General features: G+C 41.4%; 1 protein-coding gene across 6 annotated transcripts in view; it reads right to left on the minus strand.

The window, feature by feature from the left end:
- cadpsa (Ca2+-dependent activator protein for secretion a) overlaps window positions 1–18,442 on the minus strand; it is a 453,076-nt gene that overhangs the window by 220,338 nt on the left and 214,296 nt on the right. For all 6 annotated transcript variants that reach the window (XM_073072303.1, XM_073072304.1, XM_073072299.1 and 3 more), the window contains exons 7-8: window positions 16,509–16,620; window positions 2,793–2,932 (exon numbers count right to left, since the gene is read on the minus strand). In XM_073072303.1, the coding sequence (XP_072928404.1) occupies window positions 2,793–2,932; window positions 16,509–16,620 (252 nt within the window). The remainder of the gene's footprint in view (window positions 1–2,792; window positions 2,933–16,508; window positions 16,621–18,442) is intronic.

An 18,442-nucleotide genomic window follows, 5' to 3' on the forward strand; every position in this document is an offset into this window, starting at 1 on the left:
GACCTTCTAACTCCTACGTACAACCTGATTAAGTTACCATACAACTGATCAGAAGATAATTGATGAGTACAAGCAGTCTTCTCAATCTTCAAAAAATAATATTAAATATTTTTGATAGAAGTGGAAATTATTGTTATTGAAAGCAGTGATTAATGATGTGATTAAACACACCAACGTTTTCATGGCTGAAGTTGTCATTTGATTATTGTGATTGACTTGTGACTGAATAATACATCCAAATAACATCAGCAGTATCAAAGTCGATTAGTTATACATTCACCTATAAAATTCCTTCTTTGAACCCTTGATTTATTTCACAAATGAAGGAGCAAAAACATGTAGCTTGGTAACGTCCAATTTTTGTGAGAAAAAATTTGTATCTCAAGAATTTCAGAACCTGTATACCAGAGTTAGGAAAATTATAAGTACATATGGTAAAGGTATAGAGTCCAAATTAAGTATTCAATATTCTGCAAGTCCTTTATCTCATTCTGAATGTGGCAAATGAGTTATTTCATAATTTGACATGATATATAGTAATATTGACAAAACAGTTGCTGTCTATCAAAGAAACAGAGTCCTGACGAAGGGTCTCGACCCGAAACGTTGACTGCTCACTTCAACGGATGCTGCCCGACCTGCTGAGTTCATCCAGCTTGTTTGTACGTCTTGAGCCAACAATACAGCAGGTTGTTCTCTTAGCTGCTAATTGTTGATATACATTGCAGTAGCTATCACTTTTAGTGAAACCAGAAATAACCGGGCATTATGTTTCTCCAACTTTATATGCACAAACTTTAAAACCAAACAAGGAAGGCTATGCACTACCATAGCAGTTACTTGAATAGCTATCGTTATGTAATTTTGGTGGGAATCCTTCACTGATAAGGAACAATGAGTCAGAATGGCTTGATTAATCTGGGTGGGGGGACGATAAGAAAGGACATGCAGGAAATGGAGAACTCGCACATAAGAACCCAGCAACAACCACAGGGGAGAGGCTATGTTTCCGGACGAAGGAGATATTTTTAAAGTTCCAGAATAGAAAGTTTCATCTTGAGAACAACTGGGGTGGAAATGGAGAAACTAAAAAAAAAAGAAATAGTAAAGAAGACAGGGTGGATAGGTACATTATGTGGGTGATGGAGGTACATTATGTGAGTGATGGATAGATATATCTAGGTGGGGGAGTCATGGAAAAGATGTAGCTGTGTAAGTCTTTGGACTTATAAAGTACATATTGGTGGCCAGTTTGTTTCCTAATTTGGTGACGGGGAGATCCAGAAAAGGAAAAGAAATGTCAGAAATGGACCAAAAGAATTTGAGGGCAGGGTGGAAGTCAGCAGCAAAAGGTGATAGAATTGACATGGTCCACACTGGAAGCCAAACCAGTGCAGTTGTTGCTGTAGATGAGAAAGAGTTGGAGAAGAGTACCAGAACACAGTTGGAACAAGAACTGCTACTGATCGCCAACAAAAAAGGTGCAACTGGGGCAAACTAGTGTCTTTGGTACACTTCTGGATGGTAGAAAGTGGAAGGAATTGAAAGAAACGGTTGACGGTGCTGCCAGATGGGAGTGTCAGTGGAGACCAACTAGCCGAGCCTTTTGTCCTGGAAAGAAGTGGAGGGGCCTAAGACTTTCCTGATGGGGATTGAAGTGCTTAGAAACTAGACATCCATTGTAAAGATGAGATGGCTGGAACCAGGCAAATGAAAGACCTCAAATGGCACAATTATTAGATTGCATTCAAGTACAGTGGATAGGGTAACCCAGCACTTGTAATAGAATAAAGCGGAATGCGCTTATGCAATATAATTTTTAAAAACCTTTAAGGTATTAAACAGAATAAATAAAGCAAACCAGATGGAATAGATCAAAGGAAGATAATTGATCAAAGAGATGCTGTCGGTGTTTTTATTACGCCAACAGTGTTTCAAAAGCCCACATTCATTGGCTCAATACAGCACTCATACCAGGATATTCTGCTCACACTGAGAAACCTACAGTAGGCCCTATATTTCTGTGAGATTGTAACACATAGGAGCAAAATTAGGCCACTTGGGTCATTTCTTTGACAACAGAGTCCCTACCTTAGAACTACCTAGGCTTTACCCATAGCCCTCTATTCTTCTAAGCTCCATGGAGCTTAGAAGAATAGAGGGCTATGGGTAAAGCCTAGGTAGTTCTAAGGTAAGGACATGTTTGGCACAGCTTTGTGGGCCGAAGGGCCTGTATTGTGCTGTAGGTTTTCTATTCTTCTAGAGTCAAAAAACAGTCTTAAGATATGCCAAGTGGTTTCCTTGTTTGCCTTAATGCTGATCTGATCTACAAAGTTATGATTAATTTGAACATTTTATGTTACAGCAAATCCAAAAACCAAGTTAACATTCAGGGTTTATTCCCAGATTGAATACTTCATACCTACATCTACACAGAAACAGTGAAATAACAGTTTCTATTAATATATCCAAATATAGTCCTTCATAGTCTAAGATTAGGTAGTTGTTAAATTAAGAACTTGTTTAGGTAACCCATGTGCTAAATGAAACAATGAACATATAAGATCTAGAAATAAATTTAAATTTCAAACAATTGCTCCTACTTGCTGAAATTTAGCATAAGAAACTGATACCTGATAGAAATTGAGGGGTTTGAATTTACTTTAGCAATTCCAAACCATCCCACGAATGGGGCATAATGGGTATTTTAGCGCATACAAGTGTGGTGATACTAAATAAATTAACATCTCCATTCTTTACTTTTAGCACTGTGTTTCTGACTGCATACTCACCCACAGTGTTTCATGTTCTGTGGCTTGTCCATCCGAACCGCCAACTTAATTTTCAGATCCTGATCCATGCTGTTTTTTGAAACAATCATTTTGTGCAACTCAGCTGATTTTGGACTATTGGGTGTTGGATGCAAGACAACCTGAAAAAGAACGTACAAGCAATAGAACTCAGTTATGTAATTGAACAGGAAATGCTGTCATGGAGAAATATGAAAATGCAAGTTATTTACCAAAACAATAACATTGCAAATCAGGAAATAGGTAACTCTCACACCTCTGGAGATCTGACTTTAGGTAACATTGTTGAAACATAGCTGGCTTGTGGATCAGTGATCTGCTCCCTTTTCGGAATGAGTGCCATGTTGTGGAAATTTGTTGTTTTGCAAAAGAAGTACATTGCAATAAAAATAATCATAAAACTATGACTTACAATAATAAATATATTTAAAAAAATTTTAAATGAAGTAAGTGGTGTAAAAAGACAGCAAAAAAAAGGGAGGTAGTGTTCATGGATCCATTGTCCATTCAAAAATATGATGGTGGAGGGGAAAAAGCTCAGGGTTGTAGAGGGAGTAGAGCAGCAGGCTACACACGAATCCTTGAGGTGCGCTAGTGTTGATTGTCAGTGGGGAGGAGATGGTATTTCCAATCTGTATTGACTGCTGTCTCCCGATGAGGAAATCAAGGATCCAGATGCAGACAAAGGTGCAGAGGTCCAGGTATTGGAGCTTGTTGATTAGCATTGAGGGTATAATTGTGTTGAACATTGGGCTGCAATCAACAAACAGCAGCCTGATGTAGGTATTGCTATTATTCAGGTGATCCGAAGGCAGTGAAACTGTATCCGCAGTAGACTTAGACCTATTGTGGCGAAAGGCAAATTGCAGCAGGTCCCAGTCCTTGTCTATGCAGGAGTTGATTCTGACCATCACCAACCTCTCAAAGCACTTCATCACAGTAGTTGTGAGTGCAACTGGGCAATAGTCATTGATGCAGCTCACCCTGCTCTTCCTGGGGACTGGTGTGATTGTCCTCCTTCTGAAGCAGGTGAGAAACTCCATCTGCAATAGCGAGAGGCTGAAGATGTTGCTGGCACAGGTTTTCGGTGCCCTACAAAGACCTGATGCCTTGCAAGGATTCATCCTCTCGAAAGATGTTTCGACATGGCCTCCGAGACAGGGTCATCAGACGCTGCAGGGATTCTCAGCGATGTAGTTTTATTCTCCCTTTCAAAGCGTGCATTGAGTTCATCTGGGAGTGAAGCACATCCACCATTCATGATGTTAGGTTTTCCCTCGTAGGAAGTAAAGGCCTGCAAACCCTGCCAGAGCTGATGTGCATCTGATTCTGTCTCTAATTTTAATTGGAACTGACTTTTCACTCTTAAAATAGTTACCTGGAGCTCATACCTGGACTTCTTGTATAATTCTGGATCACCAGTCTTAAATGCCACAGATCTAGCACTTAGCAGACTAATAATTTCCTGGTTCATCCATGTCTTTTGGTCTGCGTATGTCCTGTATGTTCTCAAAGACACACACTCACCACACAGGTCATGATAAAGCTGGTGACAACTGTGATGTATTCATTCACATTTAAAGATGAATCCCTGAATATTAACTAGCCCACTGACTCAAAGCAGCCCTATAAGCACTCCTCCGCATCCCTTGACCATACCTTCTCGATCCTCAGAAAAGGAGCTGTGGTCTTTAGTCTCTGGCTGTGTGCTGGCTGTAGAACAGCCAAATGACTGGACTTTCTAAAGCGTGGGCATGGAATGGCAGAGTAATCATCTTTGATACTGGTATAATGAGGTCAAGTGTGTTGGTTCCTCTGGTAATACATTGGTCAAAGTTGTTCAGAAATTTCTTCAAGCCACCCTGGTTAAAATCCCCCACAATGATAGAGAAAGCATCAGGATGTGCTGTTTTGTGACAGCTGATCATGGTGTTCAGTTCCTCCAGCGCCCGCCTGATATTGGCCATAGGTTGAATGTACATTGCTACCAGGATGATGGCAGAAAACTCACCTGGCAGATAAACAGTTGACACTTGACTGCTAGATGTGCCAGATCGGCTCAGCAAGATTGAGACAGAACCACCATGTCTGTGCACCATGATGATTTAATCTTAAGACATACTCCACCTCCTTTGCCTTTAAAAAAAACTCTGATGTCTTGTCTTTGGTGAAGGGTGAAATCTTCAGGTTACGGCGCTGCATCTGAAATGATGGGGGTGAGCCACATTTCATGAAGCAAATAACACAGCAGTCCCTTATGACCCTCCAGTACTGCAATCTTGCTCTGAGATTTTCAATTTTATTTTGCAGAGACTGCAAGTTCACCAGCAAGATGGTCACAAGTGAGTATCTAAGGCCTCTGTGTTTCAATTGTACCTGTAGCCCAGCACACCTACTGCACTTCCATTTTCTTGAAGCGGAACTGCACTCACAACCTGAGTCCGCCATCCAGGGTCCAGCGATATTGAGGATCGAAAGATTTTTAAAAATATCTTAAACTGATGTTGCTTACTGAAGTACCCATGACTGTGATTGTGGATTTCAGTCGTAGCAGACCTAAATAGGAATATTTGATGATATTCATCGGAGCTACATGCAAAGAATCACCACTTACCAGTGTTATCTTAGGATATCTCAAAGTACATATATCAGAGTAACTCAGGAATGGCGTTAGTATGTGCAGAGAACTGATGAGCATAATAAAAGTGGCAGGATAGTCACCAGTAATAATTAAAATAAAACATTTTCTTTAAATCGTTTTAATCATGAAGTATGACAATAGATAACATTTTGCTCAATGCACTTTTTGTTCATTTGGAATTTCAAATTGTTCATTGTGAAATTAAGTTTCCACCCGCTCCTTCAATGTAACTTCACCAAATATCAAATTAGTGAATAAATAGGATTTCCATCACACTTACTTGCCTGTCATAGCTACAAAGTGCATTAATATATTGCTTATTGCTTTTTCTGTTACAGTTACAAGTGCATATCTGTTTATTAGTGGATTATACAGCTTTGTTCTTTACTGACTTATGTACCTGTGATTGTCATTTCCATCGCAGCTACATCTGTACCGAGTATCTATTCCTGGTGCAGAATCTGCTGAGCTATACTTACAAGTCTATCTATTTATGGCAGCACCTATTTGCAACAAATTAACTTGTATAATTTACTAGCATCACTGCCTACACTGTTGCACAGACACATTTGTCCTTATTGGTGCACCTGCCTCATACAATTACACTTGTGTTCTGTCTAGTACTGATGTGCCCACAGTGGTGCTAGAAAGTTTGTAAACCCTGTAGAATTTTCTCTATTCTGCATAAGTACAACCTAAAATATGACCAAATCTTCACATAAGTCCTAAAACCAGATAAAGAGAACACAATTAAATAAATAACTCATAAACATCATACTTGTTCACTTATTTATTGATAAAAATTATCCAATGTTACACGCATTTGTTGGAAAAGGTATGTGAACCTTTGGGGTAATGCCTTCTACAAAAGCTATATGGAGTCAAGTGTTTGAATCAATGAATTGAGATTGGATATGGGGGTTGTAGAGGTGCCTTACCCTATAAAAACACACACACACAAATTCAGGTTACTGACAGACCCTGCTCTTCTCAAGGAAGATCCATTTATGTGCACCATGCCTTGATTAAAACAACTTTCAGACGATCTTTGAAGAAGAATTGTAGAGATGCATGAAGTTGGAAAAGGCCACAAAAGCATTTCTAAAGTCCTGAAAGTTCATCAGTCTACACTAAGAGAAATTGTCTACAAATGGAGGCAATTCAGTACTGTTGTTACTCTCTCTAGGAGTGGGCATCCTGCAAAGATCACACCGAGAGCAAATCATGCAATGCTGAAGGAGGTGATAAAAAATCCAAGGGTAATAGACTTGTGAAATCTCTAGAACTTGCTAAACTCTCTGATCATGAGTCCACTACAAGAAAAACACTGAACAAGAATGGTGTTCATGGAAGGACACCACAGAGGAAACCACTGCTCTCCAAAAAAGCATTCTGCATGTCTCAAGTTTGCAAAAGACCACCTGGATGTTTTACAAAACTTCTGGGAGAATATTCTGTGGACAGATGAGACAAAAGTTGAACTTTATGGCAGAAATGCACATTGCTATGTTTGAAGGAAAAAGGACACTGCAAACCACCACCAAAACATCCCAACTGGAAGCACAGTGGAAGGAGCATCATGGCTTGGGGCTGCTTTGCCGCCTCAGGGCCCGGACAGCTTGAGGGAATAATGAACTCAAAATTGTATCAAGACATTTTACAGGAGAATATCAGGGCAGCAGTCTGTTACTTAAAGCTTAACAGAGGCTTAATGCAACAAGACAGTGATCTGAAAGACAAGAGTAAATCAACAACAGAATGGTTTAAAAAGAAGAAACACGTGTTTTGGAATGGCAAGTCAAAGTCCTGACCTTAACCCTATAGAAATGTTGTGGAAAGACCTGAAGCAAGCAGTTCATGTAAGGAAGCCCACCAACATCCCAGAGGTGAAGCAGTTTTGTAAGGAGGAATGGCCTAAAATTCCTCCAAGTTGATGTGCAGGATGGATCAACAGTTACTGGAAACGTTTGGTTGAAGTCATTACTGAACAAGGGTGTCACACAAGTTACTAAAAGCAAAGGTTCATATACTTTTTCAAACAAATACATTAATATTGGATAATTTTTTTCAATAAATAAATGAGATGTATAATTTTTTTTGTGTTTCTCGCACCACTGTATATGTACAGGCCCATGTCTGCATTTGCTCATTAATGTTGTAACTGTCTATTCTAGATTACTTGCCACTGGTAAATTTCTCTGCTACCCACTGGGGGTATTATTGGAATGTACAAAAAAGCTGGATGAACTCAGCAGGTCGGGCAGCATCCGTTAAAAGCAGTAGTTAACGTTTCGGGTCGAGACCCTTCGTCAGGACTTTTCGTCTCGACCTGAAACGTTGACTGCTCCTTTTAACGGATGCTGCCCGACCTGCTGAGTTCATCCAGCTTTTTTGTACGTCTTGATTTCACCACAGCATCTGCAGTGTACTTTGTGGGGTATTATTGGTCTGTATATTACTAGGGCTGTTGCACAGGAAGTTTGCTATTAAGCAGTCTTTTGACTCAGCAAGAGCTGTGCCTTGTGAGTTAGCTTGTGAGCTCAGCCCCCTGTTCCTCTGACCTCTTCACCAAGCTTCCTCCTTCTCCAAATTACTTCCTGGCGGAGATATTTATTTTAAGTGTAAGCCTGACATAACTAGTTTCCACGTGATACACTTACTGTACTTCAGAAACGTACTTCATTAGGACTTTATTCACTAATGGATAAAACAGTCACTGTTCTTCATGTAATTTTACTTAAGTTGATATAACCTACTTTTCTTTTGGACAATGTGTCATATCCAGCATTTTCTATTTTATATTTTAGGTTTTCATCTTTGGATATAAATACTTGGCTTGGTGCCACAGCTGCAATGACAAAGATGGTGGCGCGTTTGGTCACAGCAGCTTCTACGGGGTCAACCAAAGGTGTAATTATCTGTTTAAAATGTTATTTTGTGATTGCAAGACCCTACTGGATATTATGAACTTAAAGTACTGCAGATATATCCCTTCATCGACTTGCTTGTTGATGGGGAAAGTGAAGGAGCTGGACTTGGTGCTGATCATGCTGCTGCCTGCGTTAGAGAGGCGTTGAGGTGGGTGCACCATGGCAGTGTGCAGTCTAACGAGTGATCACCTTAATTCACTTTTCTTGTGACCGCAAGACTCTGTTGGACATTGTTAATGTGGAATTCTGCAAGTCTGATTCACTGATTTATTGGCAGATGGTGAGGGAACTGTGAGACCTCGTAGCAATGACTAGGTCTCAAGCCGTGGTGTTGCCTATTCTACAGCCACCCAGGAGAGAGGCGTCAGAGCTGGTGCACCCCATTGTAGGGAGTGTGGTGCGCTATCCAAGGTAGAGTCAGTGCTGCCCCCCCCACCCTAGTGTTCACGCGACAGAAGACAAGCTGTATTGTGTTTGACTGCAGACTGCTGCAACCTTCATGGACTTAGGGTCTTGGGCTATGCTTTTTTGTGAAACTGTATTTTACTGATATTTGTGCCTTTTGCTATGTATGAATGTTAGCACTGTGTTTGGCACCTTTGCCCCGGAGTAACTCTCTTCCGTTTGGCTACGTTTATGGATATTCATGTATGGGTGAATGACAATTAAACTTGAACTTGAACTTGAAGATAAGCTTGCTCTCTGAGTTATTTTCTCTAAGCTGATGGCTGGTATGTAGAGTACCACGTTTCCTTAAAGACCCATTCTATTCCATTTCTGGTAGTGAACAGACAGTGCAGAATTTTGGACACTGAATAGGTGGTATCCTTTCCAGCTACATTTTATGGATTTACTTAAACACAGAACAGTACAGCACAGGAATAGCCCAGCTCGACAACCACCTCTGTTCCAAATGAATCCCATCTGCCTGTACATGGTCTAGATCCTCCCATTCCCTTCTTGTTCACATGTCCCTCTAAGTGCCTCTTAAACATTACTATTTTATCTGTGTCTACCACCTCCCTTGGCAGGGCCTTCTGGGCATCTTCCATTCTGTATATGGCCCCCACCTTCATCTTAAATATTGAATATCTGACACTTCTACCCAGAGAAAAAGACACCCACCTTCCCTATCTATACATCTCATAATATTATATATTTCTATCAGTTTGCCCCCAAATCTCTAATATTCTAGAGTAAACAGTCCAAGTTCATTCAACCTCTCCCCATGTCCAAGGTCCTTAAAGTGCACTAAAAGTCAACATTCACAAATAATTCATAATACTATTCGTATTTCTTCCTGCTTAGCAGTGAGTTTATTCAATGATACATATTTATTCCTGATATAAGTATGCTGTAGGGTTTCTTCATTTCCCCAGAGCCCATGTTACATGGCAATTACATTTGCAACCATTCATCATTGTCAAAAAGCCGTGTCAAGGCCTGATATAATAAAAAGCAACTCTGCAATGCAAGGTTTTCTCTAGTATGTTTGCGCCTTCTACTTTTGTGACTTATGTTAGCTGTAATCCTGCTTGTTTCAATTTATGTTTGTTACCAACATCTCTGTTGCAACTATACTTTCATATATGTTTTGTTGGTTTTGTTGACCAATGGTATAAACAGTTTTTTAAGAGATGTTCTTGAAGAACAGCTGCATATGTAACTGGTGGCTTTGCCAGTAATGGAGAGTATGTTATCCTTATACTCTGAGAATAATTGGTTGTTGAGCCTGCAACAGCAAAAATATCTGCAGTACACTACTAACTCAGTAGTGATATGATCACCATATATTCTTTCTGACCATAGATCATTAATTTGTATGTAAGTGTGTTCATGTGAAATGGTTACAACTGAAAAGTAAATCACCATCTGCAAGTTACTCGAAATTTAATGCAACTGCCATCATTGTTGCTGAAATCACATCTGCCCTTGTGCATTTACAGATCAGACAATATACTTACTTGCTGATCACTGGTGAGAAGTCAAAGATCGGCACTTTGATCGGCCATGGATCAAGATGAAATACAGGAATATTTGAGGCCATGTAGTCCATTGAGCTTATATAACTCCACCATTCAATGAAATCATGGTTCATCTAACCTCACATGCTGTATTCTGCATTTTCTCCCAGTTCCCTTAGGTTTGGTTAACAATGTCTCTCTCTCTCTTCTATTTAGAACTACTGGTGATACTAATTGCTGTCTTTCTGCTGCACCCCTTATGCAAAGCTCTGGGAAGAGAACAGGAGATTGGGAGATAAACAAAATACTCAAATTGTTTCCTCCTGTAAATAAAGTTGTGATAAATATGTTGAGCTTTCCCAGCAATTTTTTTTATATGACAAGACAGACTTGGTTCGATGATAGTGAGAAGGGAGCTGACAAATTGATCTGTGTAAAATCACTTCTGAAAATATATTTTCCTTTAATACCATGGCTCCTAACTTGCTTTAACAGCCTCATGTCTGAGGTTTCTTTGTCAAAAGCCTTCTGAAATTCCAAGTAAACAACTTCCACTGACTTTCCTTCGTTTCTCCTGCCTGTTATTTCCTCAAAGAATTCCACCAGATCTGTCAGGCAAAATTTCACCTTAAGGAAACCATGCTGATTTCAGCTTATTTTACCACGTGATACCAAGAAACTTCTTGCCAACCACTAAAAATCAGGCTAACTGGCTTACAATTTCTTGTTTTTTGTCTCCTTCCCTTCAGGAACCATTATAGAATCTGGTGATTCTTTAAAGATCACTATTAATGCATCTACAATCTCTTTCAGAACCCCGGGGTGTTCCAGGTGACTTATCTTCAACACAAGAGACTCTGCGGATGTTGAACATCCAAAGCAACACACATAAAATTCACGGAGAACTTAGCAGGTCAGGTCGCTTTGATGGAACAGTCAAAATTTCGGGCTGAGCATCTTCATTAGGACTGGAAAGGAAGGGGTAATTTACCAGAAGAAAAGAGTGGGGGGAAGGAAAGGAGGACAAGCTAGAAGATGGTGGTGAAGCCAGGTGGATGGAACAGGTAAAAGATTAGAGAAGGAATCTGATAAGAGTCGAGAGAGGGCCATGGGAGAAAGGGAAGAATGAGGGGCATCAAGGGGAGGTGATAGACAGGTGAGGAGAAGAAGTAAAATGTCAGAGTTAGGAATAGAAGAAGAGGGAAGGGGAGAGGAAAAGAAGAAAATATACTGTAAGGAGAAATTGATGCTCATGACCTCATCTCATTTATCACCATCTTATTCACAGAAGGAAACTATATGGGCATTTTGTTTGTCTCCCAATCTCCTGTTCTTTCCCCAGGGACCTGCATAAAGGGGATAGCACAAGAGGAGACCATGGACAGATATGTCAAACCAGGAAATGGTGAGGTGTGGGGAATTATATCATTGGATATTTTGCCTTCATAATTCATCTTTTCTCTCCTTATTGTTTTTTTAGATACCCTCTGTTGGTTTTTAAAAACTTTCCAATCCTACAGCTTTCCACTAATTTTTGCAAAATTGTATGGGCCCTCTTATGCTTTTATGCTGTCTTTGACTTCTCTTATCAGCCATGGTTGCATCATCCTCCTGTCAGAATGCTTCTTCTCTGAGATGAACTGTTCCGCAATCTTCTAAATTTCTCCCAGAAACCTCAGGCATTGCTGCTCTATCATCATCCCTGTTAAAAGTCCCTTCCAATCCAAGCATCACACACAAAATGCTGGAGGAACTCAGCAGGCTAGGCAGCACATATGGAAAAGAGTAAACAGTCAATGTTTCAGGCCAAGACCCTTCATCAGGAATGGAAAAAAAGATGAGAAGCCAGAGTAAGAAAGTGGGGAGAGGGGAGGAAGAAATAAATAGTGGCAGGTGATAGGTGAAACCTAAGGGGGGAGGGGTGAAATAAAGACTTGGGAAGCTGATAGGTGAAAGAGAAAAAGGCTGGAGAAGGGGGAATCTGATAGGAGAGGGTAGAAGACCATGGAAGAAAGAGAATGGGGAGGAGAACCAGAGGGAAGTAATGGGCAGGTAAGTAGATAAAGTGGGAGAGGGAAATGGGAATGGGGAATGATGAAGGCAGGGCTGCAGTTACTAGAAGTTTGAGAAATCGATGTTCATGCCACCAGGTTGGAGGCGACGCAGACAGAATATAAGGTGTTGCTCCTCCAACCTGAGTGTGGCCTCTTGAGGCTGTAGAGGAGGCCATGGACTGACATATTGGAATAGGAATGAGAAGTGGAATTGAAATAGGTGGCCACTGGGAGATCCTACTCTTTCTGGTGAATTAGTAGGTGATCAGTGAAGTGGCCTCCCAAACTATGGCAGGTCTCACTGGTATAGAGGAAGCCACACCAAGAGCAGTGGATACAGGAGATGACACTAATAGACTCATTGAAGTGTCACCTCATGTTGGAGGACTGAATGGTAGTAAGGAAGGAAGTGTAGGGACTGGTGTAGCACTTGTTCTGCTTCCAAGGATAAGTAACAGGAGAAAGATCAGTGAGGAGGGATGAGTGGACAAGGGAGTTGCGTAGGAAACAATCCCTACAGAAAGTGGAAAGTGGGGGGGGGGGGGGGGGGGAAGATGTGCTTGGTGGTGGGATCCCGTTGGAGATGACGGAAGTTATGGAGAATAATGTGCTGGACCTGGAGGATGGTTGGGTGGTAGATGAGAACAAGAGGAACCCTATCCCTAGATGGAGTGAGGGCAGATATGCGTGAAATAGATGAAGACAACATTGATAGCAAAAGAAAGAAATCCCCTTTCTTTGAAGAAGGATGGCACCTCATTTGTTCTGGAATGAAAAGCCTCATCCTGAGAGCAGATGTGGTGGAGATGGAGGAACTGAGAGAAGAGGAAGACATTTTTACAAATGACAGGTTGGGAAGAGGTATCATCCAGAATCAGTGGGCTTATCAAAGATATCAGTAGTGTTAGGGTTAATTCGAGACTGCCATTACAGGTCAGGAGTGGCTCACGTAATATTAGGAGACCGGAATGCGAGGGAGGGGGGGGAAGCGAAACTGGGGATTCCGCTACACCGAAACTACTAGTGTCATGCGATTCAGTAAACAAAAGAAACAGGTAACTCGTGAGTGTATGGCATCGGGCCAATAAGATGGACACAAGTGCCCGATATTACCTAATATGTAGCGGGGGGTTGTGCTGGGGGGAAAAGGGATATAAATAAGAGCAGATTGTAAGGGGAAGTCGGAACGCGCCTTCTCCAGCGACTCCGTGGATTCGCTGTGCCAGTTACGGATTCTGCAATAAACCCAAGTTTTGTAATATTGGTTGTCTCTCTTCCTAAACGAACACAGGGCAGAATTTCAAGCCCAACAGTAGATAAACTGTCTCCAGAGACTGAGGCAGAGAGATTGAGAAAGGGGGGTGGGGGAAGATGTTGGAAATGCACCAGGTAAATTTTAGGGCAGAATGGAAGTTGGAGGAGATGTGAATGAAGTCGAGGAGCTCAGCATGGGTGCAGGAAGCAACACCAATGCCGTCATCAATGTAGCCTAGGAAAAGCTGGGCAGTGATACCAGTGTAGGCTTGGAACATAGACTGTTTCACGTAGCCAATAAAAAGGTAGGCATAGCTGGGACCCTTGCAAGTGCCCATGGCTCCACGTTTGGTTGAAGGAAGTGGAAGAACCGAAGGAGAAATTACTGAGAGTGAGAACCAGTTCTGCCAGACAGAGGAGAATGGTGGTGGAGGGGAACAGAGTGGGTCTGTAGTCTAGAAGGAAGTGGAGAGCTTTAAAGCCCCCCAGTGGGGGATGGAGGTGTGTAGAGATTGGACATCCATGGTGAAAATGAGACAATCAGGGCCAGGGAACTTGAAGTCATTGAAAAGATACAGAGCATGTGAAGTGTTACAGATGTAGGTAGGAAGGGACTGAACCAGGGGAGATAAAACAGAGTTGAGGTATGAAGATATAAGTTCGGTTGGGCAGGAAGAGGCAGAAACAATGTGTCTACCTGGACTGGCAGGTTTGTGGATTTTGGGTAGGAGGTAAAAACATGAGGATAACTTGGAATTGCAGGTAAGGGAACTATGGGGTTGGTGGCAGTGGATGGGAGATCTCCAGAGTTAATAAGGTTGCTGATGGTGCGGGTGACACTGGCCTGGTGTTACTTAGTGGGGTCCTGTTCAAGACGTAAGTAAGAGGAGATGCCTGACAGTTGTCGCTGGGATCGGCAAGGTAGAGGTTAGTCCATCACACTACTACAGCACCCCGTTTACCTACGAGTTTGATGGTGTTATGATTAGTACAGAGAGAGTGGAGAACAGTGTGTTAGGAAGAAGTGAAGTTAGAAATGGAGAGCGGAGTGGTGAAGTCGAGATGGTTGATGTCTTGTCAGCACTTAGCAATGAAAAGATCCAGAGCTTGCAGAAGACCAGAGTGGGGTGTCCAGGAAGACAAAAGAAGGGGTCATTAGTGTAGGCTGGACAGTCCTTGACAAAGAAGTTGGCACGGAGACAGAGGCAGTGGAAGAAGAGCTCAGCGTCATGGCGGGAGTGAAACTCACTGAGGTGTGGGTGCAGGAGGACAAAGGCGAGGCCCCTACTGAGAACAGAATGTTCTTCCTCAGAGAGGGGAAGGTCTTGAGGGAATTGTGAAGACCCGGCATGGATGAGAGGTGGAATGGGGTAGGGGGGTAAGAGGGTTGGTAGTGTGTGAGGAGAGGGGAGGGTTGGGGTTTTCAGGGAAGGTTGTGAGGGATGAAGATGGAGTCTTTGAGGCCGTGAGCAGATGGTGGGACCAGAGAGACATGGAACTGCAGAGTGAGGATAGGGGAAGGGGAGAGTGGGGTCCCAATGGCAGCATGCAAAGTCCTGGCCTGGAGGTGCTGTCGGTCAAGGTCCAGGCTACTGGCAGTGTTGGAGGTTGTGTAATAGACACTTTGAAGGTGCCCGACAAGGTTGGAACTTGCATAGGTAGTCCGGCTTTTGAATCTGCTTGGGATGATTAGAGCAGATCAGCAGCAGGGATCGTGGTCTGGGGACGTTTGTGGCTGCTGACGTTGGAGGTGGCAGGCTCTATAGTTTGTAGACTGGAATCTTCCATACCTTGCTGGATATGAGAAAGGTGAAGAACTGGTGATTGAAAGCATGGATCCAGCGGAGGATAAAATATTGGATAGGTCCATTGCAGGTGGCGGAGAGAGAATCCTGGAGTTGTGGCAGCGACAGCGATAGGGACACTATGTCCCTCCTCATGGTGGAAAGTGTTCCAATCAGCTCTGGCCAGCTGCTCTCTCATGCCTCTGTAGTTACCCGTAATCAACTATAACATCAGTACACCCAATTGTAGCATCTACCTCTCAAATTCTCTCCTATTATGATCACTGCCTCCTTAGGTTTCCTTTATCTTAAGCTCCCTAATCAAATCTGGCTCATTACACAACACCCAATCCAGAATTGCCTTTTCCCTAGTGGGCTCAACCACAAGCTGTTCTAGAAAGGCATTCTAAAAATTCCCTCACTTGGGATTCAACACCATCCTGATTTTCCGAATAGGTTTGGTTATATGCATTTCAGTGGCACATTTAGCAACGAGCAGAAATGGAGACAAATATTGTTCTTTGATTTGCTCTGTGCTTTGCCTTCCAGTTGTCTTTCATACTGCAGAGTCAAAAATCCAATTTTTAATTCAGAGCACTGATGAATTAGCCGTAGGCTGAGGAGTATGGGGGTGTGGAAAACTGTACCGGTGCTGGCAGCAGGAGGCCAGATAAAGTAGGCTTGTTCAGAAAACCATGTGCTATGAATCACAAAGTAATGAGTGAAAGGCTCTTGTACACAGAGCAGTATTTGTTTGTGATGGAGTATGAACAGACAAACATGCAAAAGGGACATTTGTTAGCTGCCAGCTGCCAGATATGAGCACAGACAGGTTCCTTATCCAGGATGCTCTGATTGTGCTCTTATCAAGATGTTTTTAATAGCACAGGAAATAAAGACATCTTTACTTAACCGTTATTTTCTAAGAGAGTTTGGTAAGTGATATTGTCATGAGTGTGCAATAGGAATTAGAAGAGCTTCTTTGGCAGCAGGATACAAGTGCAATCGGAACAGACTTGGCACCGGTTATTCAGTATAAATCATTAATTGCAGGAAATAAAAAGCACATACCCGTCCAAGCTCTTTGTCCTCCAGAGCCAACACGCCTGTGCTCTCTGTGAAGAGTTTCACCTTTACTGCAGGAAGTGGGTGCGTGCTGGTGAAGTCACCTTGGGTACCCCAGCTATAGAAAAGAAACCATTTTAGAAGTGATCAATTTTTCTCATAAGCATTACATTTACAGATTGAGTTAAAAAATCAGTTATTGACATAATACATGTTCTTAAACTCATCAGATGGGCCCTGGAATTACCAGACCCATCTATCAACACTATTTGTCACTGAAGAGCATCCTGGCCAAGATTCTTTACTGCAAAAAAAAAAATCGGAATGGAAGACAAAAGGTTAGCACACAGTTGGCGACTGATAGACAGTAATATCGAGAAAGGTCATATGGAGTATAGTGAATAAAAAATATAATTAGCATTAAACACAGCAGGCAACTGGCATAATACTGAGGCTGGAAGAAGGTACAAACAGAATCACAGCAAAATTAGAAGAAATGCCCAGTTTCTCCCCTGGCTGTGTTCTAACAGAATTAGAAAGTATAATGCTGCTTCCATCTTTGTCAGTTATGAAACAAAGGGAAAGTTTGTGAAGAGAGCTTCGCAATGAAGTACAAAATTAATTCACAAAAACAGAGAAGGGAAAGTTAAGTAGGTTAGGTCATACTAATTTAAATACATATTGACTATGCATTCCTAATAATGCCAATAACACTAACAATTTTGATTATGGTTTATTTGCTTTCTTGATCTTTATTTTCTCTCATTTACAGCAAACCCCAGTTGCATTATGAACATTTTGGGGTGCAGTTTCAGAATTTAAAAATAATAAATGATCTATCAGTAAAAAAGTAACCAATTGAAAATATGTTCTGCTGCTTGAGTATCTTAAAGAATCAAACTTGGAAACAGAGATAGGTGGTATGCTAGTCTGGTACCACTCCCCCAAAACCCTAATATTCTGTTCTACACAAAAACCAAGGCACCTCCCTCTTATTCCTCCCTCCCCACCCATTTTCAGTTCTATAAACAGGTTATCTTGTTTCTGTACTCTCAAAGGTTCAAAATATTCAAAGGTTAATTTATTATCAAAGTATGCACACAGTATACAACTCGGAGATTCGTCTTCTCCAGATAGCCATGAAACAAAGAAAACCATGGAAAGTCTTTCAGAGAGAATCCACCTCTCACACAAAAAAACTAAAAAACTCAACAAGAACATTGCCCACAAACCCTCCTCCCTCCACAAAAATCTAATAAAACACAAAAAGAACACAGACCCCCCAACCCTCCCCCACACAAAGAAAACAAGAAAGAATGGGCAAAAACAGAAAATATAATTATCAGTTCTGATACAGGATTTTGATACTGAATGTTGAATGTCTATTTATCTGCATATGTGTTACCTGACCCACCAGTTTGTTTGTTTTTGCTCTGGATTCCAGAATATGCAGTTCCATGTCTGTCGTAGGAATCTTGCATGATTCAGTTATCATTGTGTCTGTGAATGTTTATAAAGACTCCCCCACCCCACATCGATTTCTAAATATTGCAGAGTAGAGATAATGAAGTGTGTGGGGAAGAGAATTTGGATGTCAAGGAACAAAGTTATTGATATGAGAAACAAGAGAACTTACACCTGTCCACATTTTGCAAAAGTTCACATTTACATCTTGAATTTCATGCAAGTGGCATCAATTAAGCTTTGTAATCATCAAACATGAAAATGGTTTCCATGTATGTACACATCAAACACACAGAGGCCTTAGGATAGAAAGCCAGAAACTGGGTTGGGTAAGACACAAAATATTAAGTTGTCTTATACATACAGTATTTCTTCATAATGCTAAGTGAATCTTTCACTGTTGTTATAATGTAAGCAGATATCAGCAGTTACCTCCATCTGTTTTCTTTTTTGTAGCTTTGAACATAAAAATCCTA

Source organism: Hemitrygon akajei, chromosome 19 (assembly GCF_048418815.1).
Source record: "Hemitrygon akajei chromosome 19, sHemAka1.3, whole genome shotgun sequence".
In the NCBI taxonomy this organism is placed as follows: domain Eukaryota; kingdom Metazoa; phylum Chordata; class Chondrichthyes; order Myliobatiformes; family Dasyatidae; genus Hemitrygon; species Hemitrygon akajei.